General features: G+C 36.5%; 1 protein-coding gene across 37 annotated transcripts in view; it reads left to right on the top strand.

Annotated features, from left to right (window-relative positions):
- Window positions 1–13638, top strand: part of ctnnd2b (catenin (cadherin-associated protein), delta 2b) — a 139670-nt gene extending 126032 nt beyond the window's left edge. For all 37 annotated transcript variants that reach the window (XM_073917877.1, XM_073917862.1, XM_009298576.5 and 34 more), the window contains 6 exons: window positions 502–724; window positions 3072–3156; window positions 3361–3487; window positions 6554–6685; window positions 8379–8455; window positions 11353–13638. In XM_073917877.1, the coding sequence (XP_073773978.1) occupies window positions 502–724; window positions 3072–3156; window positions 3361–3487; window positions 6554–6685; window positions 8379–8455; window positions 11353–11598 (890 nt within the window). In that variant the 3' untranslated portion in view covers window positions 11599–13638. The remainder of the gene's footprint in view (window positions 1–501; window positions 725–3071; window positions 3157–3360; window positions 3488–6553; window positions 6686–8378; window positions 8456–11352) is intronic.
- The last annotated feature ends 2155 nt before the right edge of the window (window positions 13639–15793 follow it).

The following is a 15793-nucleotide window of genomic DNA, read 5'->3' as shown; positions in this document are numbered from 1 at the left end:
TGCGTGAGTTCGAAGGCATCTAAATCTCTTTTGGAATATAGGGCAAGAGGAAAGGCATAAAACTGTACAAATGTCGAGACGCCAGCACCATCAGAATACTGATCCTGTGGGTTCTTTGCGGATAGAGCAGTTCAGACGTCCTTCATTATTTAAGGAAATCAGTCATGAAGTGGGCAAAGCTGCGCATTGGAACCTTTCTTTCATGTAACTTGAATGCATACCAGTTAAAAGCAGTTTTATAGTGCAGGTTGTTAGGCTGAGGATTTGCTCCCCGGTGGGAATGGCCATTTTGCGGTCACGTTAAGTGTAAGCGAGCTGCTGGGCAGAGATGTGGGTATATTGTTTTGGCACTTCCAGTGCTCCAGCCATGAGGTTCAGTGCATGTAAAAAGCTCTGCATGCCCACGGTGTAGAATTTGAATCTAGATTCTGCATTTGTGAAAAGGCATATAGTTGTTTTATTTCCTTTCTGACTTTTTCGTTTCTTTACTTTTTATCAAAGGCAAGTATGCCATGAGGGATCTGGTACATCGTCTACCAGGAGGCAACAATAACAACAGTACTGGCACCGGCGGATCTAGCAAAAGCATGTCCGATGACACTATCACAGCGATCTGCTGCGCTCTGCATGAAGTCATCACCAAGAACATGGAGAACACCAAGGCACTTCGTGATGCCGGCGGCATCGAGAAACTCATTGGCATCGCCCGCAGCAAAGGAGACAAGTTAGTATTTTAGTTTTTCGAGTTCAGACTACACAGATTAAACAATTTTGACTACTTAAAATAATGTGAAAAATCATTGTTTGCCTTTTTTATGACATGGATGAAGTCATAACTGTGACTTCTTAAAATAAGGGTGTAAACAAACAATTGCTACACCGAAGCATTGTGTTTTGTACTGGCTCTTCACACACACACACACACACACACACACACACACACACACACACACACACAAACACACACACACACACACACACACACACACACACACACACACAAAAACTTATCATCTCAAAAAAAAAAGAAAAAGAAAAAGAAAACATAACAGTTGACACATTATGGTAAGATTTTCTGTGTTCCAAGCTGTAATGCAACTTGTCAGGGTGGACCAAACTCATAGTGTCCCAGTCTTGTCTGATCTCAGGATACAATGATTAATTAGAGAATTTAAACTAACTCTGAAAATGTACTCTTTTACAGTGTAAAGTATATTTAAACTGAAATGAAATGTATCAAGACATTCAATGCTTATTATAAAATTACTAAAGCAGTTAGTTACATTATTAGTTAGTTAACTTTATTTTGATGGTCCATTTAAGTATTAGTGGACTGTCTGCTTTATATCTCCTGACACTGCTCCTTCAACAGACATTTAACAAACCATAAAAAACTTTTAAATTCAACAATCGGACAATCAAAATAAAGTGTGACCGTTTAAAAACTTTATTTGTCCCCGTAGGAAAATTTATTTGCAGCATACACTCACAGAGACATCTGACATTTCACATTTGGCATTTATATAAGTAAATCATTTAAAAAACATGATACCTCTAAAAAAAATATACAGTCTACTGCCTATCAACGGCAACTGAGGAATTTAAAAACTTAATTGTTTGAAGTATAAATGATCATTTTATCCTATTACTTACGCATCTGGGAACACTATATCGACGACCTGATGGTAACAATTGGAAGGTGTAGGATAAAGGATGTCTCTGATCATCATGATAGCCTTATTTAGTCCCTTTACTTTGTATATAATATCAATACTCTTCAATTTTATTCCCAACATCTTACTGGTTGTTGTTACCACCTTCCCCGGTGACCTCTTCTGGGCCTCAGAAGCATTTACATACCAACAGATCACACAAAATGTTGCAATACTTTCGATAAAAGCACTATAAAACATGATCAACAATGTGTTGTCAACATTAAAGGATAATAGTTTCTTTAAGAAGTACATTCTCTGTTGAAGCTTTTTCCTTCTACAGTCAGTCCGTACATCCCACTTAAGTTAATAACGTGTTCCTAACTTGCTTTCCATTAATTAATGTGAGATAACCTGTTGAATTCTAGAGCTTTGATTTGGTCACCCAGTCAATCATTTTATTGTCTAATAAAAATTATTTTGCAAGTGTAGCAGCTAATATGCTAGGTGAAATACAAATAAAAGCCGATGAGAGATCCAGAAAAATAGTTTTTGCTTGAGTTTTTGGTTTCTCCAGATGAGAGTGCAACAGGAACAATATAGTTAACATTGCATCATCCACCCCTCTAAAGGGTTCATATGCGAATTGCAGATGATCTATAAGATGCCGTGTTTCAGATAAAACATACTTCATTGTGAGAACATTTTTGGAAAGCATATTTGGACAGCCTTTCCCTTCATGCAAGCCAAACCTGCTCCCAGGAGATATTAGGATGAATGGAAGTCCAGTGGATCCAGTAGTATTTGTGAGCTATTGCACTGTATCAGTTAACTCTGAGAGTGCATGACAAGACACACAATTTAGTTTACTGCTAACTTTACACGACTTTTTACTATAGTTTTATTCTACAGGGATGCATTCAAGTTAAGACTTGTATGTTACAAAATACTATTTCAAATAAACACATTTGTTTTGATGCTTCTGGACATGGCCTTGGCCACTATAAAAGATATATAAAAAACTATTGATCCCAAACTATTGCAGAGCAGTATTTTTTTAATGAATTGATATTTAGAGGAATACATCTACTCAGTATTTACAGTGTTATAGCCTTTATGGTTCCCATTGGAGATTATTTTTTACTTAGGAATTCATCTGCATAATGAAATCTATGCAGAGGATTGAACTCAGATTATTTTACTGAGCTATTCATAGCCACTGTTGTTTATAGAGTTGAGAATGTACTGTATAGTGTCTGCATTGTATTATGCAGTTTTATTTAGTTTGCACTCTGGTGAAGGAATCTATTGTATTGGCAGTCCCAGAAATGGATTAGAATCTTAACATTCATTTCCTATATTGCTTTTGTCATTGCTTATGGGCCTATGTTCTCCATTTTCCCCTCTGTTTCCCTGCAGACATACACCGAAAGTGGTGAAAGCAGCATCTCAAGTTCTCAATAGCATGTGGCAGTACAGAGATTTGCGGAGTCTCTATAAGAAGGTAATGAGTTTGGTAGAACTCGCTGTTATTACATCTCTTACATGAGACATTTCTGCTGCCAAATAGGTATATCCACAGAATCAAATTGTATTTTAAAGCATTTCTATTTTAAATGCATGAAATGTTTGTTTGTGTCTGTCAAACACTTGTAACCAGAAGGTTTTGATGAGGGACGTTTCATGCTCCAATTATTTTTCGCAACAGGACGGTTATTCTCAGTATCACTTTGTTGGCTCTTCATCTACAATTGAGAGAGACAGACAACGACCTTACTCCTCCTCTCGCACTCCATCTATCTCTCCTGTGCGGACCTCACCCAATAATCGATCAGGTGAGAGCTGCTCCGCTTTCCTCCATTTTGACCACAAGTGATATCATTGACATTTGCTTTGCACTTTACCGTCAGTGTCTTTATCTCCTTGTCAGGAGTAGATTAGGGGAATACAAAAAAGTACTTGGAATGATCAAAACTACTTATTTTTAATGCAAGTAGGCAGTGGGTTGCATAAACACCTAGTCAACTAATCAATCTGTATAATAGGATTGTTTCAGATGGACAGAGTGCACTAAGGTGGAATTGGCCAGGGGCTTGAGACACACTGAACTGTTAAACACAATGCTCAAGGTGCTGGGAATGCTCAAATTTTGGCAGAGCATCTCATTCTTCAGTGTTTTTAGGGATAATTATTGAATTTTGGCCTAACTTGTTATGGGCTTTTTCATCATTTTAAAGATGACCTATTATATACTTTACTTTTAGGCTTTATGTAGTTCCAAAGACGTATTTTACACAAAAAATGTGTCTTTTGAACACTTTCATTGAGTATTGTCAGCTATAAGTACCAGATTTAGACAACCTGCTGAACTTTTTCTTTTAAAAAAAAGTCTGTTTAAGGTACAAGGGGCAGAAAATAATTTTTAGATGTTTATATATATAAAGATTTAAACTGAATTATATAAAAAATATTAAATAATTATCAAAATAATTAATGTAAAAATTGACTATAAAAATGTGCAGTTAACAGTTTGAAATTCCTTTAAATTATGCCATTATGTGATCACAGAGGGAACACAGCTGTCATGATCTGGGTACACCATGATATTTGTACATTCCAGCTGATGGCAGGACAGAGAATAATGTACTGTCTGTTGGGGCGCTGCGCATATCCTAATTACACAGCACTACAGAAGGGTCTGTTCTGTTCAATTAACACGCTTTGTTTAGCAGGCGCTGTCCATTCTATAATTGTGTTTCAATACCAATGTTTATTTTAGTAGATTCTGCTTTTGCACTTGTTCTATGTCTAGCAGTGCTGCTGTGTCATCTTCAGCCTGTGATGAATCAGATTGCTCATTATGTTTATTCAAGTGTGTACTAAGGGCAACCTGAATATTAAATGCTCATAATGTGCTCAAATATCATGGAACAAACAAAGAGAAGGGCATATTTATTCTACCTGCTGCTCAGGAGGGTGTGGTGGGGAACTATCCCAATGTCGTTATTCGAGTTGTTATTCTGAGGGAATTTAAAATGAGTACATTTGCAAGTAAGATTGTATGACAATCTGGTAAACTAGAATGTGTAATGGACAACGGATTTACTTTCAACAAAGAATCACGCATTAGCATCCACAATAATTTAATGATGACACAGAAGCAATTCTTACTAATAAATACAATAACATGTTTTGTTTAAAATAAAAATAAAAATTCCAACTCATGGAACCTTGTGAATTTTCACTATAATTACAACAAACTAAGGCAAAGATCGATGATGCCATGACTGAGTATAGAAACATAAGAGCTGTCATCTTCATTACATCCTTCCGGACTCCTGCAGAAGTCATATTCATACATGAGCTAAAGCAGAGATGCACAAACCAATGCCCGCGGGCCAAAGTTTGCCCATGCAAATCTTTGATTTGGCCCACCATCCCATTTGAGTTGAGATGCCTACCACCTCCATTATAAGCTGTTTAGGACAAAAGCGTCTGCGAAATGACTACATTTAAATGAGAGGGGAGTGGGCAATTATCTTTGAAAGAGATCATGATTTCGAAGTACTATGTAACATTTTGTTTGTTTGTTTTGTAATTTGTTTTGTTTTATAATTGAATTTGATTATTTCAAATGTAAATACTGTTACTCGACGGATAGAGGGCAATGCACAAGACATCGGCATGCAGATCAAGGCAAAGGCAGGTGCAGCTTAGTGTACACAGCATTGTGTTAATAATGGGGTTGTTTATGTATTTACTGTAATAAAGTCATTATATATATATTTCTTTTAAATATACTGCATTAGTTATTATAATTTAAAGCAATATTTTGTAGTTATTTTAAAATATTAGGAAACTAATTATAAAATTACTCATGGACACTTTATTTTCATTATTTATTTTTCAACCCCGGCTCATTGTGGAAACGTAGCCCCGCGGACGTTTCTGCGGACCACGAGATACGTCCCGGGAGGTACGTATTCGAGCGGTTTTCGTTTTCGCGGATCCGCGAGAGGCCAAGCATTTCTCGAAAGGAATGTTCACCACAAAAGGACAATTTGCTCTTACTATAATTACCTATATATAGATGATTTGTTCCCTCAGTAAAACATTAAAGAAAAGTTCTAGATGAAACTGTGGTACTTGGTGATGCATAAAATGCAAGTCTATGGATACTGACAAGTTGAGAGTCAAAAAGCAAACACATATCTAGTTAAAACAAAATTTACAGCTTCAGCTCCTGACAATATGAGGTCTGATTAAGTGAAACATTGGTCTGTGTTTCACCCCATTTATTACACAATCACCTTTAATTCCCATCTTGGATGACCTGAGGGGGAATAAATTGATAGCAAATTTTTATTTCTGGGTGAACTGTTCTTTTTAAAAATGATTTTTGTTAAATGACACTCATATTAAAACTTTATTTTAATAAAAAATCATACAACGATTTCCATAGTAAATTAGCATAATCTTAACATTAATCACTGTTATAAAGTGTTTTATGAAGTGTTACCTTCTAAAAATCACATCTGGTAACGCACTCCCTTACAAAAAGTTTCTAGACAGCTTTATTTAAGCGAACACAAAACTGGCAAGAAAGGTGAAATAAATGACTGTTGAAGGAACGAGTAAGAAGCCCAGACAAACCCAATCAATTACCTGACCAATTCCATTTAGCAATTAGGAGCAGAGCACAGACACTTGTTTGCCTCGAAAGGCAACAAGAGAATTGCTTCATTACAGTAAATGAGTTTTTTATGTAAAATAAAAGATCTTTTGATGGAATGAGATCTTATTGGACTTTCAAATATGTCAAGACACTTTTGCCTTTGCGAACAGGCTGTTTTGTTGAGCCCTTACTCACTCATTATTGGCTGTGTCTTTTTGTTTTTTAGCAAGTGCCCCCACTTCGCCTCGAGAGATGATGAGCTTGAAGGAGAGAAAGACAGATTACGAGTCTACTGGAAGCAACTCTACTTATCATGGAAACAAAGGCGAGCACACCTCCAGAAAAGACGCTATGGCAGGTAAGGCAGCAGTTCAGAAGTTTAAAGCTTGCATATAATCGCCACCAAGTCACTGACATAGCCAACACTGATTATAAAACAAACCATCAAATATACCTTGAACAAAGGCAAAGAGATTTAACAATCCCATATAGAAATCTAATCTATGGCATACAAGTTCATATTTGGATTTTCACATACAGTCCCTGTTAAAAAATCATCATACACCGATTACACCCTGCTTTAAAAAACTTTCAGGATAAAGTTATAGAAAGGCACAGGTTAGAAGAAGCCTACAAAACATTTGCAAGGCTGGAAAAGTTTTGTGGAATGAGATTTGATTTCATGCTGTATGACAAATAAAGTAATTATTAAGGGGTATGATGATTTTTTTTTTTGACACTGTATATAAAATATATGACATATGATATATGCAACATATACTTTGAAAAATTCAAAAAATTGCCTTAACATATTACAAATTTTCTACCGTTTTATTTTCAAATATGTGCATATGCATTTGAATATACACTTACCTGTCCATCTGCAAATTTCTAATCAGCCAATCACATGGCAGCAACTCAATGCATTTAGGCTTGTAGACATGGTCAAGACGATCTGCTGCAGTTCAAACTGTCATGCACAACCATCTCAAGGGTTTACAGAGAATGGTCTGAAAAAGAGAAAATATCCAGAGAGCTGCATCTCTGTGTGCGCAAATGCCTTGTTGATGCCAGAGGTCAGAGGAGAATGGCAAGACTGGTTCCAGCCGATAGAAAGGCAACTGTAACTCAAATAACCGCTTGTTACAACCGAGGTATGCAGAAGAGCATCTCTGAATGCATAACACATCCAACCTTGAAGCGGATGAGCTACAGCAGCAAAAGACCACACCAGGTGCCACTCCTGTCAGCTTAGAACAGACAGACTGGTTTCTTGTACATGACAATGAGTTCACTGCACTTAAATGGCCTCCGCAGTCATCAGATCCCAATCCAATAGAGCACCTTTGAGATGTGGTGGAACGGATTCACATCATCAACAAATCTGCAGCAACTGCCTGATGCTAATCTCTGAAGAATATTTCCAGTATCTTCTATTTTAGAATCTATTCTAGATTCAGTTTAAACTATGCCACAAAGGATTAGGGCAGTTCTGAAGGCAAAAGTACCAGTTCACCACAGTACCAGTAAGGTGTGCCTAATAAAGTGGCCGGTGAGTGTGTATATATATATGGCCATATTTGAAACAAAAAGTTAATATATTTGAACATTTGTGTGTATATGTTGAATCCAAATATTTTTTGTGTCATACGTCTCATTAGGCACATAATGCCATATATCAGATTGCCACAGTATGTAGCCTTCCTGTGGCTCAAATGCATGGTGTTAGCTATGACAAGGTTGTGGTTTGGACCCTCTGGTACAGCAGAAACTGATCAAATGTTTGCCTTCAGTGCAGTTACTGTAGATAAAAAAAAAAAAAAAAACATCTGCCTGCTGCATAAATGTTAATGCACTTGTAACAGTTTAACAGTTTTATTCACAGAAAGCTATCTGTAATCTCACCTGTGCATCTTGGTGTGATGTACTTTATCTCAACAAAATGTATCTGCACCTGTAAGATGATGTAAACTCCTGCAGTTCTGGAGTATATAAAAAGCAAAATCACCATCCGGTCCTCAGAGAGTCTTTATAATTCACTGTCTCTGCAGCTCAAATCTCCAGTGGAACATCTACACTGTTCAGAGGTGCTTACATGTCTCCTGCTGATGACATCAAGCATAACCAGGTGAGCTCAGCGCAATGTTTTGGAGATACTTTACTGTATGGTTGCATTATTTGCAAAACATTAGTGACCAAGTTTGTTCATGCTAGCTCAGGTATATTACATCATATTAACAGACTTTTCAGATTTTAATAATAATTAGTAAATGTTGAAATTAACATCAACTAAGATTATTAAATACTTTACTGCAAAATGACAATAGACAATTTCTCAGGCTAATTCAGGAGATTTAGAATTGTTCTGTGTCGATATTAGCCTATGAATAGTAAAAAGGAAATAATTGTTAATTCTGGGTTAATAATGAGCATTGTGAAATGTCAGTTTTCCTTTTACCTGTTTACAAGTGTAAAAAGCTATAGATAGACAGTGCTCAGCATAACTGAGTACACCCCATTTTAAAAATGAATAATTTTATCCATTTCTCAGTGAATATAGGCAATGTACTTTGATGTATTTAAACAAAACTGATTTATTAAACTGATGTATTTATTAAAATAATATTTTAGTCACCAAACATATTTAGAAATTGAAAGATAGTACAATTAAATTTAAGCAAAATATTGCAAAAAATATATATAAAGTACAACCTACAAAATGTCAACTAAATTTTTCATTTTTTTGCTTCTCTTGATTTTTTTCTTTTTTCTAAATTTGTATTTAATATTTTTCTATAACATAAATTAGTATGTACTAGTTTTTGGACTGTTATCTGAAGTTATTTTGTTAGAAATAAAAAGTTTGTTATTTTGTTTGGCTTCTGTCCTGACTAATCTAATGTATATGCACACACATAATATTGTAGAGCTTCCTATAAACATGTGAATCTAAAAGATAGATTTGTGGGGTGTCTAATTATATACGCTAAGCATTGTATATTACGATTATACCAAATAACCCTGTTATTTAACTAAATGATCATTTTAGTTGCTTTTTAAGGACTGTCTTTAAAAATTGTGTGGATGATTCCTGCCTAAGTATATATGTGCTATTTATTGAGTCTGTTTCTCACATCTAATAAACGTTATATTACATTAGTAAATTTTATCATGCATTACATGGAGCTCAAAATAGCATGTGACCCTGGATGACAAAATAAGTCTTATGTTGCATGGGTATATTTGAGGGAATAGTCAAAAACCCATTGTCATTTATTCATTCATTCATTTTTTTTCGGCTTAGTCCCTTTATTAATCTGGGGTCGCCACAGCAGAATGAACCCCCAACTTATCCAGCACGTTTTTACGTAGCGGATGCCCTTTCAGCCGCAACCCATCTCTGGGAAACATTCACACACTCTCATTCACACTCATACACTACGAACAATTTAGCTTACCCAATTCACCTGTACCGCATGTCTTTGGACTGTGGGGTAAACCGGAGCACCCGAAGGAAACCCAGCCAACTGACCCAGTCAAGGCTCGAACCGGCAACCTTCTTCTACCTACTGCGCCATTGTGTCGCTTAAACCCATTGTATGAGTCAAAATTTTTATTTTTTACTAAAAAGATATTGATTTATTAAGATCGTCTTTCATTCAGATTTATTTTTAAACATTTGTCTATATATATATATATATATATATATAAAGTTATTATGCTAATTCACATTTCGTGAATGAAGATGAATTAAATATTTTTTTTTAAGTCTTTAAAGTTTGAAAAAATTAGGTTTTCATCAAATTAGAAATTGTTGAATTATATTGACACTATTGATGTCACAATCACCAGCAATTTAGTCCTTGTAGATTGCTGGTAAGCACGTAGATCACCATAGAACTACAAATCTACTATTATATGGACTGCAAATCCAGTCATGCACCGCTCACATGCACCTGTTCCCGATTCCATTGATTGCACACACACACACACATAGCCGGTGGATCAATACGAACTGATTTCTAGGACTGTTTAGATTATGAACATTACGACAAGACCCTTTTCTTGTTTCATTGTTTATTCCTGTCTGCTGCCTGTTATTTGACTATGATTCTGGGTTTTCTGTATGTAGCTGATTGCCCCTGTGTTGACCATTGCTTGCCTGACCATTCTGTCGAATAAACAAGCATTTGGATCCGCACTCCTTGTCAGCGTCCCATCACATAACAATTGATCTTGTTACTAAAGAAGAATAAAGCCTTTTTATTATTATTTTCAATCATTATTTATTTAATTTTTTTTACATTTACTGTGTTATCTAATAGCTATATTGTTTATGGTCATTATTTCTTGGTTGTTAAAAAGCAGAAAAGTGTGGTACTTATTTTTTGTATGCATATGATTTTGTATCTGCACAAAATGTTCATAATCGTATTAAAAAAACATATTAATTGATTAGTATCATGCATTGCTTAGAACTTAATTTGGATAAATTTAAAAGTGATTTTATTCAATATTTAATTTTTTTTGATCCCTCAGATCAGATTTTTAAATAATATTTGATCAATTTTAGTAACATACCATACATCAATGTTTTATTCGACTAATTTATTCAGTTTTTAGACACTATATAAATTTTACTTTCTTAAAATTGTCCCAGGTCACAATTGTGGTAAGGTGAGGATGAAATACTAGATGAAAAAACCAAAGCAATTCAATTCATGTTTATTTCTATAGCGCTTTTAAAATGTAGTTTGAGTCAAAGCCGCTTAACATAGAAGTTCTAGTAAAGTCCACATATCAGAGTTAAAGTTCAGTTTAGTTCAGTTCAGTGTGATTTAAATTTAAAACAAAACAATGGGAAACACTAGTTGAGATGAAGCACCTTTTAAATATATCTCATACGTTCCTTTCTTCAAAACATTACTACCAATAGAGCTTGATTTGAATTGTAAATGAGATTCTGAATACATTTATGTCACTTCCCAAAGCAGCTTCCTTATGCGCTCATTGTTTTTCCGTCAGGTCTCGGCTCAAGGCAACCCTCCAGAGGCCTACCCTCCCTTCCAGACTCCCCCAGGAGCCAACTTCGAGGAGCCGTACTATGAGGACCAAGCGCATAAAAGGCCCCCGCCCGCCGCAGACGGCACCATGCACCTGGGACTGAAGTCCACGGGGAACTACGTGGACTTTTATTCTGCGTCTCGCCCATACAGTGAACTCAACTATGAGACGAGCCACTATCCTGCCTCGCCGGACTCCTGGGTGTAGGGGCAGGCTGGAGGCGGCTGGCAAACAGACACCAGACCAGCATGTGCATGAACACTAGTAGACATCTCACACTCGTAAACCTTCAGTTCGGTTCACTGCTCGCACCACAGTGGCCGGTGAGCACGGTTAGGAAAGTGCTTGGAGATTTTAAGGAAAGACGCGCAAGGAATGCATTTTACCAAACGGATTGCTTGAACTTTAGCATCGGAGGGAATGGAAGAGGGAAAGCGGAAGATACTATATGTGGCGCAGAGATGGGATAGTTACGTGAAGCACAAGAAAATGACATTCGACACAAGCTAAGGAAGTAGTTTTCACACTTCTTTTGTTTTTTGACATCTCTTTTGGTTACACCATGCTTTTTACGGAGTGCTCCGGTGCACTCTTAGCCTTTGTATGTTTTTATTTTTGGGATTTCTTTTTATTATTTGCTTGTTTTTGTACCTCCTTTTTGACTTCTTGAGTCTGGTGTAAAGTACTTGTTGTATATTACAGATGTAGATACAAGGTGCATTGTGTATATTACGCAAAGACTGCAGTGTCCTCCCCACGTGGCTCGATATATATCGTTTTATTTTCCTGTATTTTGAAAGAGAGAACAAAATTCGGTCACTAAACTTCAGCGTCCTGTTTTATGGGTAAGAAATACAGCCGAAAGGTGTTGTTTGCTCTAATGTTATTGGTTTTTTTTCTAAGCGAGGAAATTACTTACTACTGACGACAGAGCATCACTGCCTGGACAGAGTTTACCACCAATAATAAGAACAATTTCAGGCATATCTGTCAGTTCTTTTTCTGTCACTGTTTTCCAGCTGTACTGACGTAAAGACTGGTCATTCCACGAGTGATCTGTGCTTAGTTATGTGCCAAATGTGGTAATCCCTGAGCCAAGGGGTGCTGTAGAGCTGCCGTTGAAGATACGCTTTAACGACAAGTCACTCGTTCAATCGACGCCCATTTGTAAATGCTTTTTTTTATTTGAAAGATTAAACATGTTCGGACAGCATTCACACTGTTAGAGAAAACGGAGGGACAACGTCTTTGACAGCTACTTCCCCTCCAAAGATGTACAATTAGTTGACGCTGTGTTGTAAAATAGACATTTGCAAAATCTGCTTTTTTTCTTCCAGAAAATCAGTGGTTCTTAAGCTCATCGTAGACAAATCTGTCAATAGAGTATGGATATATATTATATAAATACAAAATATATATATACTTTTTATGTGCAGATGTGGATGTCACCTAACGCAGAAACATTGCAAAGAAAAAAAATGCTAGTTTAAAAAAAAAAAAGCATAGGGTTTTGTTCACCTTGATTTCTAACCAGATGTTGACCTCCTGTTGTCATGTTGTTGCTGTGTAAAAGAGGCGAGACCAGGGCTCAGTGAGGGCCGATGTGTTTAATATTGACTTGAAAAGGTGCTAAAACCACGCTCTAACACCTTTTGGCACACACCTTGCTACCTTTTATTAATGCGTTTTGAATGTGCTTCGTGTCCTTAGCAAAATGGATTCCACTAAAACGAATAGCTTCGAATCTAAAAGTAGAGCTGTGTGCGTTTAGACACACCTCTTGAGTTACTTTTTTTTCTTCTTGTAGGTAATTGCCTATATCTCAGGTCATCTTATTGCAAGAGAAGATGGGTGAACATTCCTCTTTTGACTGAATGGAGAACAAAGAATGAAACTACCCTGTAATTTTTGGGATTTTTCAAACTGTAAATTTCAAGTCTGGCAGAAAGAGAGGGAAGGTCTGAAGCAAGCCCTGGTCTTTCCTTCATGTCATTTTACACTTAGGTAATTGTCAGATGCAAGGATTCAGGACGATCCCCGAACTCACATATGTTCAGCACCATTGATAGTGAACGTCTAAGAACAAGCAAAATATCTGTGAAAAAGTAGACATATCAGACAACCTGTATTGAAGATGTAAGTAAAACTTTTTTTTCTGTTGCTAGACAAAGTGTTTGAGAGAATTGTGAACCTTTTTAATGCCAGGTTGCAACTGCTATATAAACTAATGGAGAATCACCGTTTTGTGATTTCTTTGGTTCTGTGTCTGATTTATTTCCTTTATTTGGATATTTCCAAAGGTAAGTTTGGTATCAACGTGTACTTTATTGACAAATTTTATTGAAAGAGGTCCTATTATGCCCTATTATTAAGTCTAGAGACTGTTTGGGAAGGAATGGCTGACATGAAACTGACGTTTCGACACAGTGTCGAGATCCCGAAGCACAAGTGTTTCGAAGTACTGCACCAAAGCATGATCCAAAACACTCAGGTCATGTGATTAAGGTGATTCGAATCACCCAGGTCACGTGATTAAGGTGTATTGCAACACTTGGTCACCTGACTAATGCAATTTAAAGCATTGGCCATTTCAGAAGCATTTTGAGACCTAGCGAATGTCTGTTTCACTGACAGAGTTGGAAAGAAATTCTATCCCATGTAGCCTAGTGGATCACTCTTACAGAGTGACTGTACTGCAAAAAGCCTGAATTCGAATCTCGATGAATCCTGAAATACTCTGAAATTGTGACGATGTATTTTAATAATGTTACTTTTTAATGATCAAAACAAGACATATTTGTTCCCAAAGTGTTTACTGGGATGTCAGACCAATGTTAAAACAAAACACGTTACAAGAGCAGCACTTTTAAAAATGCACATCTATAGCTGCATTAATCTGCATTCGAACCCATTATCTCTGCATGCTAGTCTGGAACTCTCACGGCTTCATTAAAACACTTAAAGCCTCGACCCTAAAACGAGGTGTTTAAAACCTCAACCTCTTAACTGTTTTTTTTGCTGAATCTGTTCAAATTGCTTATCACTGCAAATCTCGTCACATAGCATTAGGACATGGGGTTGCAATGTAACCAGCTTACCTAATGCTCATGCTTGATATTTATGTTATTATCTAATTAATAACCACCTCAAGCGGAACTCTGAGTCTGCGTCTGATTTCAGAGTCTGCTATTGTCCACCAGAGGTTGCATTTCAGTCGCTGGATGCATGCTTTGAGAGCCTTCATGACTGAATGAATCAAATATACGGTTTTCCACAAAGGCAACCCTGGGTGCTGAAATATAATTGGCTAACTGGCATCGGGCAGGTTTGGTGTCAAAAACTTACATACACCACCTTGAAAACTTTTAGTTCATTTTTATGCTCAAACATACACACTACAAACTGACATTCAAAAGGTGAAAGAAGCATAATAGGACCCCTTTAAATATACTGCATATGAACTAGGGTTTCATCCAGACCAATTCCTCTTTTATTTTACAAAGATTTACCAGACACTTTAACAGCACAGATATGTTTATCGGTTTACTCTACCACATTTTTGTGTTCCAGACATCAACACATAAGAGATTTCTGTTACCTTGTACTGCCTTGAGTTTTCCATTTATTGTATTTTTGATAGAATTCCTAGATAGCCATCAAAGGCCAGGCGAGCAAGCCATGAGCTCCTGTTAGGGTTTCATCACGACTGTTTCATTACCATTTTCCCCACAGAGAGCCATCTTGACATTGACAGGGTATGTGCTTCTCACGTTGTCCTGAGAGCCAGTTTGTAGTATAAAAAAGTGTGACAGGCGCTAAACGACATCCCCAGCCTACAGCTCTGAAACACCAAGCCTTTCACATCCATTTATGTTTAATCTCATCAATGCTAATATATGAGAAAGTATCAATCGATACAAGACCATAGAAATGCAGTGATGCTGTTGGTTTGTATTGCTAATTTACAATACGTACGGTACAAGATTAAACATGGTAATTGAAAACATGCATTTTTAGAGCTGAAATGGCCACATGTCTGGATTGTGTGTTTTGGGAACATGAAGACTTACTTGACTGAACAGATGTCAGACTGACCCCTACTGGTGATGTATTTCGCAGTTCATTTGGCATTACTGGAAAAGATGCACTGCTGTAAAATGATTTCATTTGACATCATCATTGAAATTTGTAAAGAAACATTTTGATAACAAAAGGTAGATCTTCTATCTAGACCAGAGATGCCCAAACTTTTACTTATGGAGGGCCAAAAATCAAACTGGATTGAGGCTAGTGGGCCCAAAGTAAATCAAGTTGCCATGGGTAATTTCCCAGTTTATTTAATAATGTTTAGAAATGACTAGAAAAAGTTGCTTTATATTAACTAATACAGATTTTTTTATAT

This window comes from Danio rerio, chromosome 2 (assembly GCF_049306965.1).
Source record: "Danio rerio strain Tuebingen ecotype United States chromosome 2, GRCz12tu, whole genome shotgun sequence".
In the NCBI taxonomy this organism is placed as follows: Eukaryota; Metazoa; Chordata; class Actinopteri; order Cypriniformes; family Danionidae; genus Danio; species Danio rerio.
The sequence above is the reverse complement of the archived record's forward strand: the minus strand, read 5'-3'. Positions and strand labels throughout refer to the sequence as shown.